Source organism: Chroicocephalus ridibundus, chromosome 7 (assembly GCF_963924245.1).
Source record: "Chroicocephalus ridibundus chromosome 7, bChrRid1.1, whole genome shotgun sequence".
Lineage (NCBI taxonomy): Eukaryota > Metazoa > Chordata > Aves > Charadriiformes > Laridae > Chroicocephalus > Chroicocephalus ridibundus.
Genome location: NC_086290.1, coordinates 32,260,992 through 32,279,380, shown reverse-complemented (window position 1 = coordinate 32,279,380; position 18,389 = coordinate 32,260,992). Strand labels below are relative to the sequence as shown.

At 47.4% G+C, this 18,389-nt stretch overlaps 1 protein-coding gene across 1 annotated transcript; it reads left to right on the top strand.

Annotated features, from left to right (window-relative positions):
* Positions 1 to 13,224: 13,224 nt before the first annotated feature.
* FZD7 (frizzled class receptor 7) lies at positions 13,225 to 17,488 on the top strand. The gene is made up of 2 exons (XM_063341964.1): positions 13,225 to 16,094; positions 16,678 to 17,488. Exon 1 carries the CDS (start codon positions 13,848 to 13,850, stop codon positions 15,573 to 15,575), a length of 1,728 nt encoding a protein of 575 aa, XP_063198034.1. The 5' UTR covers positions 13,225 to 13,847; the 3' UTR covers positions 15,576 to 16,094; positions 16,678 to 17,488.
* The last annotated feature ends 901 nt before the right edge of the window (positions 17,489 to 18,389 follow it).

Below are 18,389 nucleotides of genomic sequence, written 5' to 3'. Positions count from 1 at the left end.
ACGGTGCCACCCACAGCCAGCGCCTGTCGCTTTTGGAGGCTGCTGCCGTTGTCTCAGAGGAGACCTTTGGCAAGGACTGGCACCGAAGTTGTTAACTCTCCCTCAGGGGAAAGCAAGCTGGGGATTTCACATCTTGAGGAGGCTGGGCTTTCAGCAGCCACACTGCAAAGGGTGCGGGACAGAAATCCCTTTAGAGAGAGCCTGAATTGCAGCAGCACTGAACAGCTTGAGCTGCAGAGGGGCCAGAGGAATCTCTCACTGCTCCACACCCTGTAAATCCTTTGCTAATTGCTTTATTGCCGTTATTTGTGAAGATAAAGGAAAAGGATTAATTAACTAAGAGAGAAGAGCACACATCTCCCTAGATGGGTTTCATTAATTGATATGGGAGGGAGAAAAATCAATTAACAAATTCCTTTGCCTTCCTGATCAGTCTGGAAACAGAGCTGTGGCACTTTTTGGGGAAGATTGTGAATGGTAAAAACCAGCCGGCTCCCCCAACCAGCTGCAATTCATTCATTCAGCAGTTTGCAGTTTACACCACTTAACATTGGTGGTGTAAAGGCTGTGCTTTGCAGATATTTTGCAATTCTATGACAACAGACAGAAACATAACAATGTCAGTGAGGTAAAGCTTCTGAGCACTAACTCTCTTTAATTTTGATGCTTCACTCTCAGCAGAGAGCTACTTGATTGTGGCAAGAAAATATAGCTCTGAAGATAATTATAACACGGACACTGGTATCCCCTGACGTTATAAGTCAGCACATGATTTTCTGCAATGCATGAGAAGGAGCAAAAGAAGCAGAATGGACAAGAATACCACATATTGCATGTATTTGTATCATTCCTCTGTCTTCTTGAACCTTCATACAAATTCGGAGCTAGACCCAGACACAGGACTCTACCCAAGATTCCTTTCGTGTGGCATATTGGTTGAAGGAAATGAATGGTCCCCCGGGATAAGGCCTCAGAGGAAAGGAAGTGTTTGATGAATGAGGTTAGAAAGGTCTCGGTGTAGCTGTGTCATGCCTTGGTAAGGGCTTCTCCAGACAAGAATGATAGTGGTTTCCATCGCCTACACAAACAAGGGAGGATACTCAGCATCTGTGTTGCAATGTATAAAAAACAAACAAACAACAACAACCATCAAAAACCCAACTCACCCTATTTCTACAGTTTCGTCTAAAGCATTTGGAGTAAACCAGATGTAATATATTCAATTGTTTAAGCGCTATAAATCATTACTTTGTGTTAAAAACACAAATGGGGGGAGAGTTGTAGTTATCAACTGGGAATTACACAATTTGAATCTGATATCTTGGGCAGTGATTCTTAAGTTTCACTGTCACTGTCTCCCAGGGACGAAATTAGTGAGTAAAGGAGAAAAAGAGAGCACAGGCACTGAAACAGGGAGAAAAAACTGCAAAAGAGGGACAGAGCAAGCTAATAAATAAAACAAGAGCCTGAAGGGAAGAGCTGCTTTGTCAGAATATAAATATTTCCCTTCCCCTTTTATCTTTAATGTGGTGCGAGGAGCTTATTAAGGGGAAGTGCAGCTCTGTCCCTGGAGTCCATCCACATAACCATGTCGGGAGCTCGGTCCAACACAACCAGCGCAGCCACTCACACATAAACTCTTCTCTGCTGGAAACAAATGTAATGTACCAAGTAATAAAAGGGAAAGCGGGAGCCCACAGTGGTCATTACAACTCTTATCTTGCTGGCCCTGGCGCTGCTTTACATTAATGGGCGGCAGCGCTGCCAGGGGCCCCGGCCAGGGAGCTCTGCTCTCCTCGGGTCTCAGCTGCAGCCCGGGATGAACAAACCCTGTCCTCCTGGTGCTGCAACGCCTCTTTTGCAGGGAGAACCAATGTGGCAGTTTATAAAGAAGACAAATTTTGGGTTTGGGTGAATAAAAAGAGGGAGTGTGTGAGAGCATGGGTAAAGAGGGAAATGGAGCCCTGTAAAGAGACCATGCTGCGTGCTCAGCACTGAGGAACAAGCCCTTCCTTTTAACAATGGCTCGGCACAGGCGTCGCTGGCGGCCAGGCTAGGCCTTGCCTTCTCCTGGTGCCACGCTGAGTCCTGTGCACAGAGAGGACAGTGAAGCATGAAAGCGAAATTCTGTATTAATGGCTCCTCTCTCTCAGAGATCTGGTTTCCAATAATGACTTGGTTTCCCTTCCCAGTGCTGGCACCAGCACCTCTTTGCCGGCCCTTCAAGATGTTCGACCATATGGCTGCACAAAGCTGCACCATCAGTCAAAGCCTCCAAGTCAGGAAGGGGGACAGTTTCAAATTGCTGCCAGCAGATCCTTTCCCACTATTTCCCTTGCCTGAGCTGTCACAGATACAGGTGGCAACCTGGTTCCTTTACTGCCTCGCTCTTTTAATCTACCCTTAAAATAAAAAAGTAAAAAAAGAAGAGAGAGAGCGCAAAAAAGAAGAGCTTTGCATTTCCTCTACTCAGGCCTTAAATTGGAAAAATGAAGGGAATTCATTGTTGGGGCTTGCTGATCCCTCCACCCCTACTGTTGCACCACTGTGGCCCTTTGAGCATGACAAAATGAGCTCCCCAGGCTTGATTATGCAAGCCACTAATTCCTCCTCCAGTCAAGGGGGTGCCTGGGCTCGGCAGCTATACAATTTGGGTTTACCCGGCTTTTGTTTTTGCTTCTGTTTATAGAGATAAATGCTTGGCATTTTTGCATTAAAAATGGACCTGATTTTTCTTTTAACTGTATGCTCATGAATAGGAAGAGATTGTCATGTACAGTCTTTTTTCAAGTATTTTTCAGAAAAAAAATATTGGCATGATGTACATTTGGGGTTTTCCCCCCATGGTGTTTCCACATGAGCTCCTATCCCAACCGTCATTTTTTTCATCATGTTTGAAAAAGAGATTACTTCAAATACTATCAGTAAATTTGATTTTCTTGGAAAAGTTTTCAACAAACAATTCTTTTCAAAAGTGATTTTGATAAAAATGTAGTGAAAAAATATGTAACTTCAAATCAATACTTTTAAAGATGGACAAAAGCAATAACAAAGTTTTATACAAACCCCACGCCAGTTCTGGGATTTTTTTAGCTGGCCCTGTTAGGAAACAAGCCCTCAGACCCTAGGGAATTCATCTAACAAAATACCGCTTGTGCTGGTTCTCGGCTGCCTGGCTTCAGTTGCAGATTGCAAGCAGCTCCCTGGGGTGGATCAGTGCCTCTGAAGAAGCTCAGAAGCAGCCTGGGTCTCCTCCCCACCCAAGGCCCTGGTGGTGGGCACCCAGAATCGGAGAGCATCTTAAAGAGAGACTCAGTCTCACTTAAGAAAAACAAACAAATCCAAAAAAAACCCAACAAACCCAAGCAGCTTTAAGATATGCTTTTGAAACAAAACTAATTTTTAGATTTTTGATGTTATAAGCACAAATGCCTTAGAAATACTTGGAAAACAGAGCCTTTCTCTGGAAAACTGTTGAGCAAATTTGGAAGCTGGTGAGTAGCCATTACTCAGCTGCTCAGGTTGCTTCAGAGAGCCCAAACTCACCATATCTGCACAATATCTAGGGACCAACGCCTATAGGCTTTACTCACAAAGAGCTGACCCTTGTGGTCAGGGAGCGCGTTGAGTCACAGACACAGATGAAAATCAGATGGCTGCAGCAGCTTCCACCCCCTCACCCTGCCCTGCTGCTCTCCTGCAAGCGGCTGCCCCTCACACAGGCTTCTCTGGGCCAAAAGTAACGTTGCTCCAGGAACCGCCTCGGTTCGCAGCGCGGAAGGGAGAAGTAAGCCAGTGACAAATTTGAACTGCTCTAACACAGTGGACCACCAGTTGGGGCAGTTCTAGAATGGCTTTGAGCCAAGAGCAGATGTTCTTGCCCTGGAGGAAGGGATCCCTGGCACAGGGCAGGGGGATCGGCTGGGGACAGTCACCACTTCAGCTGGCCTACTTTGCACAGGCTTTCGTGAGTCAACACCCTTCTCCACCACAATGAGAATTTGCATGAATAAGATCTCACTGGGCAGAAAATGCTTTTACTGTTATGTCTAGGAAAGCACCAAGGATCACACTGCACTTAGATAATAATAATGATAACAATAACAGCACATTTTAGAGGCCTGTTGCCTCCCTAACCAGGGGCCACTGGCACGATGCCCATTTCACACAGAGATGGAGCTCTTATTCAAATTCAAGTAAAACCGATTTAAAGCACCTCACAAATGCCCACAGATCACTGACCTTAACAAAATGCTACCAACATCCACACACAGTTTCCAGGATTAGCGCTCCCCCACCATTGCCAGTGCACCATGTGAGGCAGCTTCTCAGATGCTACTGGAGGACTCGTTTACTTTGCCCAGAAAGTAATTGTTTTAATATTAGATCTAATTTTCCTACGTTATCCCCCACCACCCGCAACAGCCTTTACGAAAATTAACCAGTAGCAGTTTGGCAAAGACACCGGCATTAACGTCTCTACTTCTGCAGTTGCACTTTAATAGCTATCAGCAGCTGGAATTTCAGCTTTCACACCCCAGGCAAAACCCTGCACCTACAGCAGCACTGGGCTGGGAAGCAGGGTCAAACAGAAGAATGCCACCTATTGCGTTCCCAGCATCACTTCCTACACCGCAGGTCTTGCCGTGACGCTCGCTCCTTGCCTCACCGGCGAGACCAGCCCCTGCCCAACCTGCCCAACTGCCCCGAGCACGGTCGGAAACAGCACTGCGGGGCAGACGCACGCCGCGGCCTCGCCAAGCCCAGCGCACGCCTGCTCGCTCACAGCAGAAAGAAAGCAGTAACCCGCCGACATTTACGATTTCCTTCAAAATCGGATTCTTTTTTTTTTCTAGGAGCAACTGCTGTTCCAGGCGAAACCCTCAAACCTGTTCGTAAACAATCTTGAGTAGCACAAGCTTTGAACAATTCAGAGTCCTACAATATTTATGTTTTCAGATTTTTTTTATCTTTGTAATTTTAAACACTGTTGCTTTTTAAAATGGCTACTGTACAGTCCATTAAATTGTAGTATGGATCCCTGCCTATTGAAAAATGCAGCATAAATATAAGAAAGTTCATCACTAAAACCACAGCTTTACCATACATGTGTAGCAGCTAAACAAAATACGGCTTTATGGCTAGCTCCCGGGTCAACAAGTTATAATCATCGAAAGAAAATAATCTCAACCCAATAACATGGTTCAACAAAAGCCCCACAGCAAACCGCATCCAGTTGCACTGGTGTGAGCAAAGCAAATAAGAGACAGAAAGTTAAATTTGAGTTGGGTGCTGTATGTCTCCTCTTGAGGTGCTGAGAGTTTCCAGTTATCTCTAAACTCGAGGGGATGATCTGTGGGAGCAATCAGAGCAGGACATGCTATTTTTAGAAGTCAGGAGTGAAACAATCTACCACATGAAGCACGTAAGAATTTGGCAGCAAATTAGGATTTGAGAGCTCTGAGTACCTTCCTCAGACTGAGCCTGTGCATGACAAAAGAGCGTAACCATGTCTTAAGTCACAAACATTTCCTCAGCATTTTAAATCCTTTAAAAAACAAAACAAAACAAAACAAAAAAAAACACCCCAAAGATTGAGGGAAAAAAAATCAAACCAAATATATACACATTCACAAAAAGAAGCTGAATCGCCATTGTTCTGAGGTCCAGCAAGGAAAAGAAATTGTAACTGTGGTACAGAAAAACGTAGGGACTGCAAACACCATGTGGTATTAGACTGAATTCAGAGCAGAATTACAGACGTTACTTTGAATTTCCCAGCTTTGGTAGGTGCAAACCAGACATATGATGTTATTTCTTTTTAGTCCATATGAGAAAATGTTACATGCAGCGGAAATCTATTTCAGACAGCAGTGTTTCTTTAGCAGAATGGGATTTCTCTGATGCTTTGCTTTGCTCCATATGCTTCTAATTATTGCTCAATTCAAACAGCTATTTCTGCATTGACTTGCAGGAATCTCAGAAGGCACCTTCTACGTAGGCAAGAAGCATAGCCCATAAATAATTTCAAAAAGTATTAAAGAGGGGAAGCTTCATAGCTTTTCATTCCAATCTGACTATGTGGTATTTAAATAAACCTCTGTGGCTTTCCAGTAACATAGTAGGAACTCCCAGGTGGCAGGGCTGGGGGAAGAGAGGGAGGAGAGCACTAAACATACTAATGAACATGTAATTAAGAAAATGGGCCCTCATTCCCTTCAGAGACTCCATGAGGAGGGAACGTATTTGAAGTGCTGCTTTCTGGTTCCCCTCCCTCCACAGAAGGAAATCAGCTTAATATCTCCAGCGCCATTCGGAGCACCATTAGTCCCAGCTCCAAGAGACTCCACTCAATGCAGGCCGACACTGAGGTAGAACTCATAATTTAGAAATGACTGGTTAAAAAATGGTAAAGGAGAGTGTGTGATGCTGCTCCACAAACCTCAAAGCCCCCACTTCTCAGGAGAGCTGTCTGTAGGCACTGGGGTTAGCCCTCTGCCCCTTTTCCTTAGCAGCACTGCTTCATTGAAATGCACTTTGGGTCACCACTGCCTGGGGGGCTCTTGTGGAAAGGGAAATTCTCCACCCAGCAGCACCGCCCATCTCCTGGGCTTGCAGGGACACAGCAGGTAGTAGCTCCAGACAGCTCCAAACTTTCATGTGGCCTCAAAGCAAGGAAGCACCTTGGCAAGCGGGTCTCCAGGGCATGATTGGGACCAAAGGAAGAAACAATTCTGTTTAAGAGTTTAATTGTAATTGTGGAGGACAAGGGTTAATTTGTGTAAGCCCATCAGGAAGAGGGAAAATAAAAATAATTAAAATGTTTGTTTCTCTTTCCAATCCAATTTTGGAAGTGGAGTCGGTTAAGGAAATTTCACCCTAAACATAGGATGGTAGCAGTGATTGGTAATTTAAGCATTCATGGGAGGAAGAGAGAGAATTTTGTAAACAGAGGCTTAGGAATTCCTTAGCCTCTTTAGACATCTGGCAAATTCTGTATTGAATAACAGCTCTTCTTCCCTTGTTTTCTAAGCTTTGGAAACAACATGTTTCTGGAGCTGCACTCATCTTTAGTGAGTCTTAATCAAGCAAAGATAAACCATTTGTTTGAACATCAGGCAGTGGCTTCCTGCCAATATGATTGTTAGATGGCAGAATCATGTCCCAAGAGAGATGGCAATAGTCCCATTATTCAAGGCATTTAAAATTAGACTAATTATACCACTAGGATATATAATAGCAGGGGCTAAATGATATAATGGGTCTTTCCCGTCTCTTATTTTGGGCTAAATCCGGTTCTTCTTCCTACATAAACATAGTTTGAGGCTTTGATGAGTATCCTGCTCTGTTTCTATTGAAACAAGTGAAACCTTACCCATTAACTCAAACAGGACAAGTGCAAGCCTTCATCTGTGCCTTAAAGAGGATTTAAGATACAATCTCAAATAGATGAGTCTATAGAAAGAAAAAATTAAAACAAGGTTGGACATAAATGACAAAAGACATAGCACAATGCATTTAACCATCGCATCCCTCGCAATCGAAGAGTATCAACAGGAGAGTGATCAGAGCAACCAGTCACTATGTCCACACCGGCCCTGGTGCTGTGCTGGAAGCAAAACATAATTCAGTGTTCACAAATATTGTAGCACCATCTGCAATGAGATGAGAAATTTATGCACAAACTTGGGAAACTTGGCTGGTTTTCATTAAATTGTTACATACCTCAGCTAACCTTACATTGCTAGAGATGCATGCAGAAACGCTCCTGGATAAGAGACTGAAGTCACCTCAATGGCAGCTACGCGAATGGGACAGCTGTATAGAAATTGGCTGGCTAAAGGAAGAAGAAATAGTTTTCTCTAGTTTTTCTGCAGACAGATGGGCTTTTAATTGTGCAGTTCCTTCAGGAAGGACCTAGAGATCAGGTGTTAGCATTTTTCTTTGGCCTCAGAAACTGAAGGGGGATTTACAGAAGTGGGAATCACACAGAAGGAACAAAATCACTGGGTTTTGGAGGAAAAGGGATGTCTGACAGAGTCCAGACTAGGTCAAGGATCCATGGTGTGGAAGAGAGGTCTGGAGGAACATAGTTCTGGGAAGGGGAACTTGAACCACAAAAAGACACTAGCCGAATTCCTGAAAAACATTCCACAGTGTTGACAGCAAAAAGAGAAGGGTATATTTATTTTTGTTTGTGTCTGTGATACTTTTAGGGTTATAAAGCAAGGAGTAACTCTGGTAGAGGCCTTTGCAGAACTGTGAGTCATTTTCACAGGCCCCGGGAGAAGCTCAGGATAAGCTGGAGCACCCATGAGACTGGGACTCCTGCAGCATCCAAGAGAAGGTGGCTGGCCTAGAGAGCCTGAGCCTCCACCCCAAGTGGTTCTGCTCACAGTGCTGCCCCGGCTGATAGGCCACATATCCCAGTGTATATGGAATTGGCCAAAATCAGCTAGTGCAGTCAGTCTGGGAAATATCCAAGAACCGTGCCAGGACAGGAGCACCTTTTAAGATTTAGAGGACCAGAAAATAAGTTTGCACATGCTTATGCTACATCCAGATTCTCAGAGCAAGATCTTCCCCACTGATGGAAAGAGGACAGCAGACACAAATGTCATCTTTTCCCACCGTCTCTGGAAGCTTCCCTTCTTCATACTGCAGTATTACTGCACTCAGAATGATGACAGGACCTGGCTGATAATACTGTTGCCAGCAGAGAATTTGTCTTGTTAAAAAAGCATCTAGCTTAAGAAAGTGAAACAGGGAGGGATTGTCTGCATTTCATTACCAAAGGGCCTCTACAACCCTAAAATTGTGAGAAAGCAGATTAAATTCACTTTAAAAAACAGGGGAATTCAAAGTGTCATGCAAGGGTTAAAATGTAACTGATGTCCTCACCGAACTGCTGAGTGGGGATGAGCAGATCAACTTCAGGTTTTGTTTTCTTATTCATGGATCTGGGAGATGAAAGCAATCATCAGTCTGATAGCCCATCTTTGTCAATGTTTCCTAATGTTTTCTCCAATTTGATCGTAAATGTGGAAGGCAGTGGAGCTTCCCTGTATCCTTTGGGATACTACTTCATAAGCTAATAATTATCTTACAAATCCATGATGCAACCAGCTTTTTACCTCTCTCACTGTGGGAAACCACATCCCCTCCAGCAACATCCCCTTCCTTTTGTCACCTGTGCCCTCCCCATATGCTCTTTTCAATCAGTTTCTTATGTCTTCAATCTAATTTCAAATTAAGGCTCCATGGTGGGGGGCAGGGGCTTGCCTTCCCCACTCCCTGCCTGTGAAATACCAGGCTCTCTCATCTCCTTACAGAAAAAACAGAGTTCTTTGGTGAGCTCAGACAAGATTCAATTTAGAGTAATCTATCAGACTGATAGAAATGCAAGCAGATAGAATGCTGTGAACTTATTTTATTTCTAATTATACAAATCATTATGTAAAATAGGCAAATGCATCATTTCCCCCCAGGATCCTGGCATTTCCCCACTAAGCTTTAGGGAGTGCAAATTTTGATGTTCTTTGCTCGATAGCCTGCCTGATCATGTAAGACTGTATGTAAGTATGCTTCAAAATGTTGAGGTTCAAAGCATCGTGGAAGTTATTTACTAAAATGTAACTGGGACAAGTCTCAGTTCAGGTGTTGGTATCGCGGGTGTTGGCAGTGCCAGTTAACAGGACAGCCGGTGAGGCCCAGCAAGTTTATGTGAGCTGCTGGAAGGAGAAGGGGGAAGCAATGGCCTTTGTTCTTCTGAGGGCAACAAGGAGGACTGTAAGCCTTGCAACAGGTAATCTGAAAATGTTCACCCTCCGGCACCTAAAATAAGTGGTGGGGTGGGGAGGGGGTGTTTTGTTTTGATTTCCCTCCCCCCATGGGAAGAGTTCTCTATCAGATGGGATAGGAAACAAGGAGAATTATATTGGCACTGTTTAAGGAGGCTTTAAAACAGCAGGAAAAGACATCATGTTTGGAAGTTGAACTCGATTTATTTTTAAATGTGTAAAAAGACAGATAATCATTTGTTCCTAACAATTCCCCCCTATGCACGGTAGTCCAGTAAGACAGCTCCAGAGTTGGTACCAATATCTGAGACTGTAAATTTATTCTGGTATCTCAGACTTGCCAGGACTTTGCTTGTGAACATTTATTGCTGAAAGACCATGCGGCATACTCAGAACACTAGCTGTTAGGAGAATTTTGGAGAAAACCTTTTGAACTGCTATGTGGTAGCAATAGGCAATTTCTCAGACGCTGCAAAGTCTTGTGCAGCACATTTGTTCTGGGTGGCTGATAACCTGGCTAACGGTAGCTGCCTGTGCTTACGTGCTGATGAGAATCCCTCCTGTTGTGAGGAAATTCAGGTAATTTTGCAGGCTAACACTTGTGAATTTAGATTGAGGTAGAAACAGGAGACAAGCATGAGTTTCCTGCCTTTTGAAACGTGTCTGATGCTACTTACAGAGGTTCTTGATGCTTTGGTGTAACCTGAGTTCCAGAATCCTGGATTTTGCTGTTGCTTTTCTCTTTCCTGTCTTTTTTTTTTTTTTCCTATTGTCCCCCAAAGGTTGTAAGGATGTCCTAGACTGACTTAGCAGCCCAGGATTTTCTTAGGCCACAGTCTGCCATTTTGAGGGTGCCATTGCCTCTCTCAGTGACTGCGTCCCATCTCCCACTGGGCCTAAATAGGAAAAAAACCTCCTTGGAATTGGTAACATACCCAAGAGACTTTCTTCCTTCATCTTAGTAAATCCTGTTGCACATTTCTGCCACCTGGGATGGCCTAGCAGCATCATTCCATGTGATAAATTTACTCCCTCCTTATCTCCTTAAGAAATAATCTAGGATACAGCTTTCCTTTCTTCCTTTTGCCTACTCTTACAACTCCTTTTTCTTTCTTTTGCTTTGCTCTGATTCTACATTATGTTCAACGTAAGTGTAATGGATTCACACAGCTTTTATAGCACGTACCAGAGTTCCCAGTCGTCTTTTCATTTGTACCATGGTTCGGCCGAATGACTCTAACAAATGGGACCAGAGGAAACAGGGGGAACCACTGATGCCATCTGCTCTGCCTTGTAAATAAATATCCAGTTCAAGTCTTGCCACTTAATTTGACATTCCTTACTCTGAGTAGCTTCTGTCACTGTCTCCCTATTACTGAAAGATAGTTTCTTGCAATACCATTTTACTAGCTCTGAACTTGTCTCTTGATGTACAGAAATCTGAATGAGTGATGCATGGGGCAGAAAGTTTGCAGTTGCTTTCCTTTCTCTGTGTTGCCATTGCCTGCCAGTGAAATATCTCCTTTCATCCAACGTTTTTCATAATGAATATCACAAAATGCTTTGCAGGTGAAGTCAGTCATATAAGCCAAAGTGAAAAATGGAGGCTTTAAGGTGATTATTACAGATAGGTGACTCAACAGTTCATCGAGTGTTACAGAAAGATGGGATGGGGAACAAAAAAAAAGAAACAACTGGAAAGAATAATATCTTTGAAGATTACTAACAGCCAAAGAACAAACAATAGAATAGACAAGTTCATGTAAGTTTGTGCCATGGAAGCGTATTTAGATGAAGAGTATCACAAAAACCTGTTTAGTCTCTAGGTGTAGAAAAGTAAGAAATTCAGGTAACAAGCCTTAACAAACTGAAGTTCCTCTAAGGCACTCTCAAACAGCTATAACCGAGAATGTAGAAAAGACTTATTTCTTTTCCAGAAGCAACTGTTGCAGCCATGAGTAGCTAGTCCTGCCCATACATATTTTGGAGAGCACAGTATTATTTTTAAAAACACGTCCACTTCTGGAGGAGTAAATTTATTTTAGTAAGTCTGTTTATAACTGTCAGCTTCTCTTAAATGTAACAAAAGCTGCAGCTCCATGGTTTTACTGGCATGAGGACACATTTTTCTTGAGGAGAGGATATGGGAAACATTTGTCCAACAATTGCTGTTGGAGTTCCCTGAGCCAAACCCTGCTCTCTTGAACTGCCCTGGAGGACGGTACAGATTGGTGTATTTGCTTAGTCACTAATAGGAGCACAATCCTGAGTAAAGGAGAAAAAGTAAGAATTTGAACACTATAGTTCAGGGGACTGCTGTCCTCAAAGGGAAGGATGGGGTGGGTTGAATACTTGTCCCTCCCCTGTCTTTGACCACAGGCTCTCCTAGGCCAGTGTGAAGGAAAAGCAGGCGCTGTTGCAGGGCTTTTGTCGAGCACACCCTTTCTGTGCTGCAGAGGACAAGCTCTGCCTGCACGTTCCAGAGGCTGGATGGTTCCAGGAACCTGTGTTTGGTGGTGCGCCTCAAAACACAGCTATGCTGCAAACCCCACACTTCTGTTCCTTAGATCTCCTCAGCATCGCCTGACAGGCCGGTAACAGCCCTCTCCCAACCTATGCCATTTTCTCTCTTGCAGGCAGGCCGGGCGCTTCCACAGAGGAACTGCTGCTTTTTTACAGCCTTTTCGAGTTTCTTAAGGGGTTGCAGCAGTGCAGATGGGGATTTTAAATCTCTCCTCTTTTCTTAGGTAACACTGGACGTTTCAAAAAAAAAAGCTGCCTTCCCCCAGCTAAAGCTTAGATCTGCATGAATAAAGCGTTTATTCTGCCAGCAAAAAGCAACGGTCATGCTGCGATAACAAATCAAACCCCCCACGCTGGGGGAGGCGATGGCGCACAGACACGAACATCCCGACCACGCAATCAGCTCATTCTGCAAATGTACCCGGGCGCTGCTTTCCCCCCTCCTCCCCATTTTTTTTTCTTCTTTTTTAATAACTCTGGGCACAGGCAGCTGTTTGCATTTTCAAAGCCTGCTCAGAAAGCAGCCAGTTAATTTTAGGTTGCTCGGGCCACCCTGAGCGAGCTGGCTGGGCCACCCCCCCTTCCCGGCTCTACCCTGCAGGGCGGGGGGGTTGGGGGGGCCCCGAGGCGGCTCCTCCCGCCCCCGCCCGGCCGCCCCCGGCCTGGCCCGCCCCGGCGGGGATGGGAAAAAGTTGTTCGCAACTTTTTTTTAACCTCCCCCGGCGCCGGCTCCTCCCCCCTCCCCTTCCGCCCCGGCCACGCTCTAGCCCCGCCCCCTGCGCGGCGATTGGCGGGCGGGCGCCGCGAGGCCCCGCCCCCCAGCGCGTTTGTGAATGGAGCCCGGCGGCGGGGGCGGGGCTCCGCGGCGCGCCCGCGCGTATATGTGTCTTTTTTTTTTTTTTTGTGCCGGCGCGGCGGCGGGCCGGGAGCTGTGGTGCGGACGGCGGCGGGGCTTCGGGCGGAGTAGGAGCCGAACCGGGAGGCGTACGGCTGCCCCGGACCCACAGCCCGCAGCGGCGCCCGTCGGGAGCGCAGCCCAGCCCAGCCAAGCCGCCGGGGAGGATCGCGCAGTAATTGGATTTTAAAAGTTATTTAAGCCCCGGAGTAAAATACACGGCTCAGCCGGGCGCGGTAATAATCCGTTTAGCCGTAACCTAAACCCCCGGCGCCGGGGCCGCGCAGCCGGGCGGGGAGCAGCGCCTCCGCCTCGCCGCCGCGGGACCCTGCGTGGAGCTGGCCAGAGCCGTCGCTGGGCTTCGCGCGCGTCTCCTGTCTCGCCGCCGCCTTCTCCGGCGGGAGCAGCTCCGGAAACTTTCACCGAGGGAAGCGCCGCCGCGCTGCGAGAGCCGACCCGCCGGAGCCCAGGAAGAAAGTCGCGGAGGTCAGGCGCAGAGCCGCCGCCGCGTCCCTGCCCCGCGGAAGGGGCCCCTCCGCCGCACTCCGGGCGCTGATGCCCCTGGGGCGCCGCGCCGCCCGGCTCTGAAGGACTCCCCGCGGCTCCCCGGGCCCCCGGCCGCCCCAGCGATGCGGGCTGGAGGAGGAGGAGGAGGCGGCGGAGCGGCCGCCGCCAGCTGCCCCTTGCTGGGTCTGGCCGCACTGTTGGCCGCCCTGCTGGGGACCCCCGCGGGTGTGGCGGCACAGCAGTACCACGGCGAGAAGGGCATCTCGGTGCCGGACCACGGCTTCTGCCAGCCCATCTCCATCCCGCTCTGCACGGATATCGCCTACAACCAAACCATCCTGCCCAACCTGCTGGGCCACACCAACCAGGAGGACGCGGGGCTGGAGGTGCACCAGTTCTACCCGCTGGTCAAGGTGCAGTGCTCGCCCGAGCTCAAGTTCTTCCTCTGCTCCATGTACGCGCCGGTGTGCACCGTGCTGGAGCAGGCCATCCCGCCCTGCCGCTCCCTCTGCGAGCGGGCCCGCCAGGGCTGCGAGGCCCTCATGAACAAGTTTGGCTTCCAGTGGCCAGAGCGGCTCCGCTGCGAGAACTTCCCCGTCCATGGCGCAGGTGAGATCTGCGTGGGGCAGAACACATCGGACGCCCCACCGGGGCCTGGCGGTGCAGCAGGCCGGGGGGCCACTGCCCACCCCACGGCTGGCTATCTTCCCGACTTCCTCACCCCACCGCAGCCCCCCTCCGGCTTCTCCTTCTCCTGCCCCCGGCAGCTCAAAGTGCCCCCTTACTTGGGCTACCGGTTCCTGGGGGAGCGGGACTGCGGGGCCCCCTGTGAGCCAGCCCGGCCCAACGGGCTCATGTACTTCAAGGAGGCAGAGGTGCGATTTGCCCGGCTGTGGGTGGGCGTGTGGTCTGTGCTCTGCTGCGCCTCCACCCTCTTCACCGTGCTCACCTACCTGGTGGACATGCGCCGTTTCAGCTACCCAGAGCGGCCCATCATCTTCCTCTCAGGCTGCTACTTCATGGTAGCAGTGGCCTACGCAGCAGGTTTCTTGCTGGAGGAGCGGGTGGTGTGTCTGGAGCGCTTCTCCGAGGACGGCTACCGCACTGTGGCCCAAGGCACCAAGAAAGAAGGCTGCACCATCCTCTTCATGATCCTCTACTTCTTCGGCATGGCCAGCTCCATCTGGTGGGTCATCCTCTCCCTCACCTGGTTCCTGGCTGCTGGCATGAAGTGGGGCCATGAGGCCATCGAGGCCAACTCCCAGTATTTCCACCTGGCTGCCTGGGCTGTGCCTGCTGTCAAAACCATCACCATCTTGGCCATGGGGCAGGTGGATGGGGATGTACTCAGTGGGGTATGTTACGTAGGTATCTACAGTGTGGACTCGCTGCGGGGCTTTGTGCTGGCACCCTTGTTTGTGTACCTCTTCATTGGCACTTCCTTCTTGCTTGCTGGCTTCGTGTCCTTGTTTCGCATCCGCACCATCATGAAGCATGACGGCACCAAGACGGAGAAACTGGAGAAGCTGATGGTGCGCATTGGTGTCTTCAGTGTCCTCTACACGGTGCCTGCCACCATTGTCCTGGCGTGCTACTTCTATGAGCAGGCCTTCCGTGGCACCTGGGAGAAGACGTGGCTCCTCCAGACCTGCAAAACCTATGCCGTGCCCTGTCCCAGTCACTTTGCCCCTATGAGCCCGGACTTCACGGTCTTCATGATCAAGTACCTCATGACCATGATTGTTGGTATCACAACTGGCTTCTGGATCTGGTCTGGCAAAACCCTTCAGTCCTGGCGACGCTTCTACCACAGACTCAGCACCGGCAGCAAAGGCGAGACGGCAGTATGAGACCCCAGTGTCCCCTCTGGCGCGCACACACACACACGCATGCATGCACACACACAGAGGAGAGGGGTACTCGGCAGAAGAGGAAGGCAATGGCTCCCTGAAGAGGGAGGAAGGGAGGCTTTTCCAAACTTTTTCTTCCTCCCAGAGGGTTTGAAAACAAAAAAAATAATTAATCTTTGCATAAAGGATCGGATGGACTCTGTCCAGTGGTGCTTATGCCCAGATAAGTGGAAAAGCACAGAAAAAGAGGCCACTGGCAGGATGGGAGAATCCTTCACCTGCAAGAAGTCCCCCCCTTCTCTCTCCCACTACTCCTGTGCAGGAAAAAAAACACAACCCAACTAAAACCATCCTGCCTTGCTTTGGCCGAGAGGAAGGGGAAGCCAGATCTGTTGAGCTGCCCCTGCCGAGAAGCAGCCAAACCCTCTCCGAATTGCTGGGGTCGAACTGCAGTGCAGGCCCGGTAACTCCTGAGCCTGGGCTTACGGCCGGCTCCCTCCAGCTCGGCGGAGCAACCACGTGAGTAACTGCACGGCCAGCGGCAGCCCGGGTCGTCTGCTGGTGAGATGCCTCTGTTCTGTCAACTCACAAGTTCCTTTTTACCTCAGTGATACCTGTTTTAATTGTTTTAAAGTGAAAATTCGGTCCTCGGTCTGTTGTTCTTGCTGCTGTGGGGAAGGAGGGGGTTGCTATTCCACACCCTGAAAAGAAATGACTTGTTGCTTTTCAGCAGAAGGCTTTTCCCCCTTGCCTTTGTTCTAGGAGACAAAGGGGGAAACAAAAGTGTTTTCTATGTAGAAAGGCGTAAGCATGGGATCGGTTTTTATGGGCAAACTGACAAAAAGAAGTCGTTGAGGTTCACCCTTGGATGTGAGGAGCTCGCAGAAATAAACATTCCTTTTATGAAAAAAGGAGGAGGCAGGATGTTTTTCTGCCGTTCAATATGGGTCGCTTTTCTAAGCTGAAGGAAACGCAAGACTTAGAGGGCATGAAGAACATAACAAAGAACACCTGCCAAAACAAGAGCCATTAAAATACATAATGTAAAGATACGATTTTTTTCTTTCCTTCCCCTAAACCTGCTTTCTCTCCTGCTTTGCAGTGAGCTCGCTGCAGGTAAAGTCAATACACAGCCGGCTTCTGGGGACAGGAGGAATCCTTTTGGCTCCTGGTGGACCCTTTGCCTGCTCCTCGGGTTCCCTGCCCTGCATGGCAATGACTCCTGGTGCAGCAGGGAGTTGGGGTTGGGGTGTAAAAGCAAGCAGGTACCGCAAGTGAGGAGCCTTCTCATTTCAGCTAACATACAGCTGGTTAAGTTTCCAGTGATCGTGTCTTGGAAGGAAAGACGTTCAAAAATTAATCATCGAATGCATCGTTTTCTTTTTGAAATGTGACAGATTTTTCTATTCTGAAATTTTTATGTTGACTTGTTCATATTTTATTTTTTGCATACTACTTTACCTTTATATTCACTGAAGGGTTGTTTTTATAAGTATATGTGTGTGTGTATATTCTTGCCTAAGGACAAAATAGGAAATTCTGGATTTTTAGCAAGTCTCCATGCTATAGCTGCTCTTCATATTTTGGGAGGGAAAAGTGTTTGGAATGAAACTAAAGAAGAAAAAACCTGTTCGGGATGAGGGGGCAGACTGCTGCTGTCTGAGGGCGTACCAGTAGTCGGGGCATGAGGAATGAGCCCATCAGCCAAATCCTTCAGAAGATCTGATTTTAGACTTGTAGGGCTTGGGTTTTTGTCTTTTATAATGTGCACGTGGAAGAAAAACAAAAACGTGTAAGACAAGTGCAGTATGTATATTTTGTAAATCTCGGTTTTGTAAGAAAAATATGTATTTATGTTTTTACTTGATTTTTTTTTGAAGGTCTGTATGAGGCCCTGCTTCATCCCATGTACAGATCACTAAATAAATAATTTTTAATACAAAGGCTCCAGTGAAGTTCTTTCAGTTTTTGAACACTCAGCAGGTTATAGAAAGGGGGGGGGCAAGCTCTGTGAGTGGCGTCTTCCCTCCTGCTTTGTTGTGGGAGATGCAAGAGACTTTACGGTGAATGTACTGACCAGAAACTCAGCTGTGACTTGAAACTGGCCTTCCTGAGTTGGCCACTCACACTAGGAGGTCACATTTTGAGACCGTTTCAAATGTTTGCCCTCACTTGAGGTACTTGCATCCTAGCCAAGTTTTCTTCCAGGCTCTGCCTCTTGCTGAGGGCAAGCTGATAAACCAGTTTCCTTATCTAGAATATAAGGATAATGCCCTCTTCCCCTTCCAAAGGGACTTTATACTGAGAACTGGTGGGTGCTACAAGTGCTGTAAATTCAATCCTTGCTTTGACGGGTGGAGTGTTTTAGGGAAACACTAAGGACTAAGTCCTTTTCAATAGCTTTCGAAGGGCAGTGTTTTGAACTAGCTTTTTTTTTTTCCCCCAGCACCTTTGCTATCTACAGTTTTGTTCAGGTGAATTTTAATTTAATCTTAATAGCTAGCCTGAAGCCTACATTCTTTCTTATCACAGTCATCTGAAAGCTGATAGCTTCAATGGAATGGTCTATTTTATTTCATTTTTTAAACTGAAATAAATGTTTAGATCTCAAGCTGTGTTGCTACAATCATGGACAGTGCCCCGGCAAACAGAATTTTACACCTGTGAAATGATAGTTTCCAGCTTTTCTCTCACAATGATTTCAGCCTATTTATTGGGTTCATCACCCTTCCTTTGCCTTAAACTATGGCTATGCTAAAATTTAAGTTACAGAACAGAGATCTAAGATGCCTTAGCTGGATGCCACCATGGTAG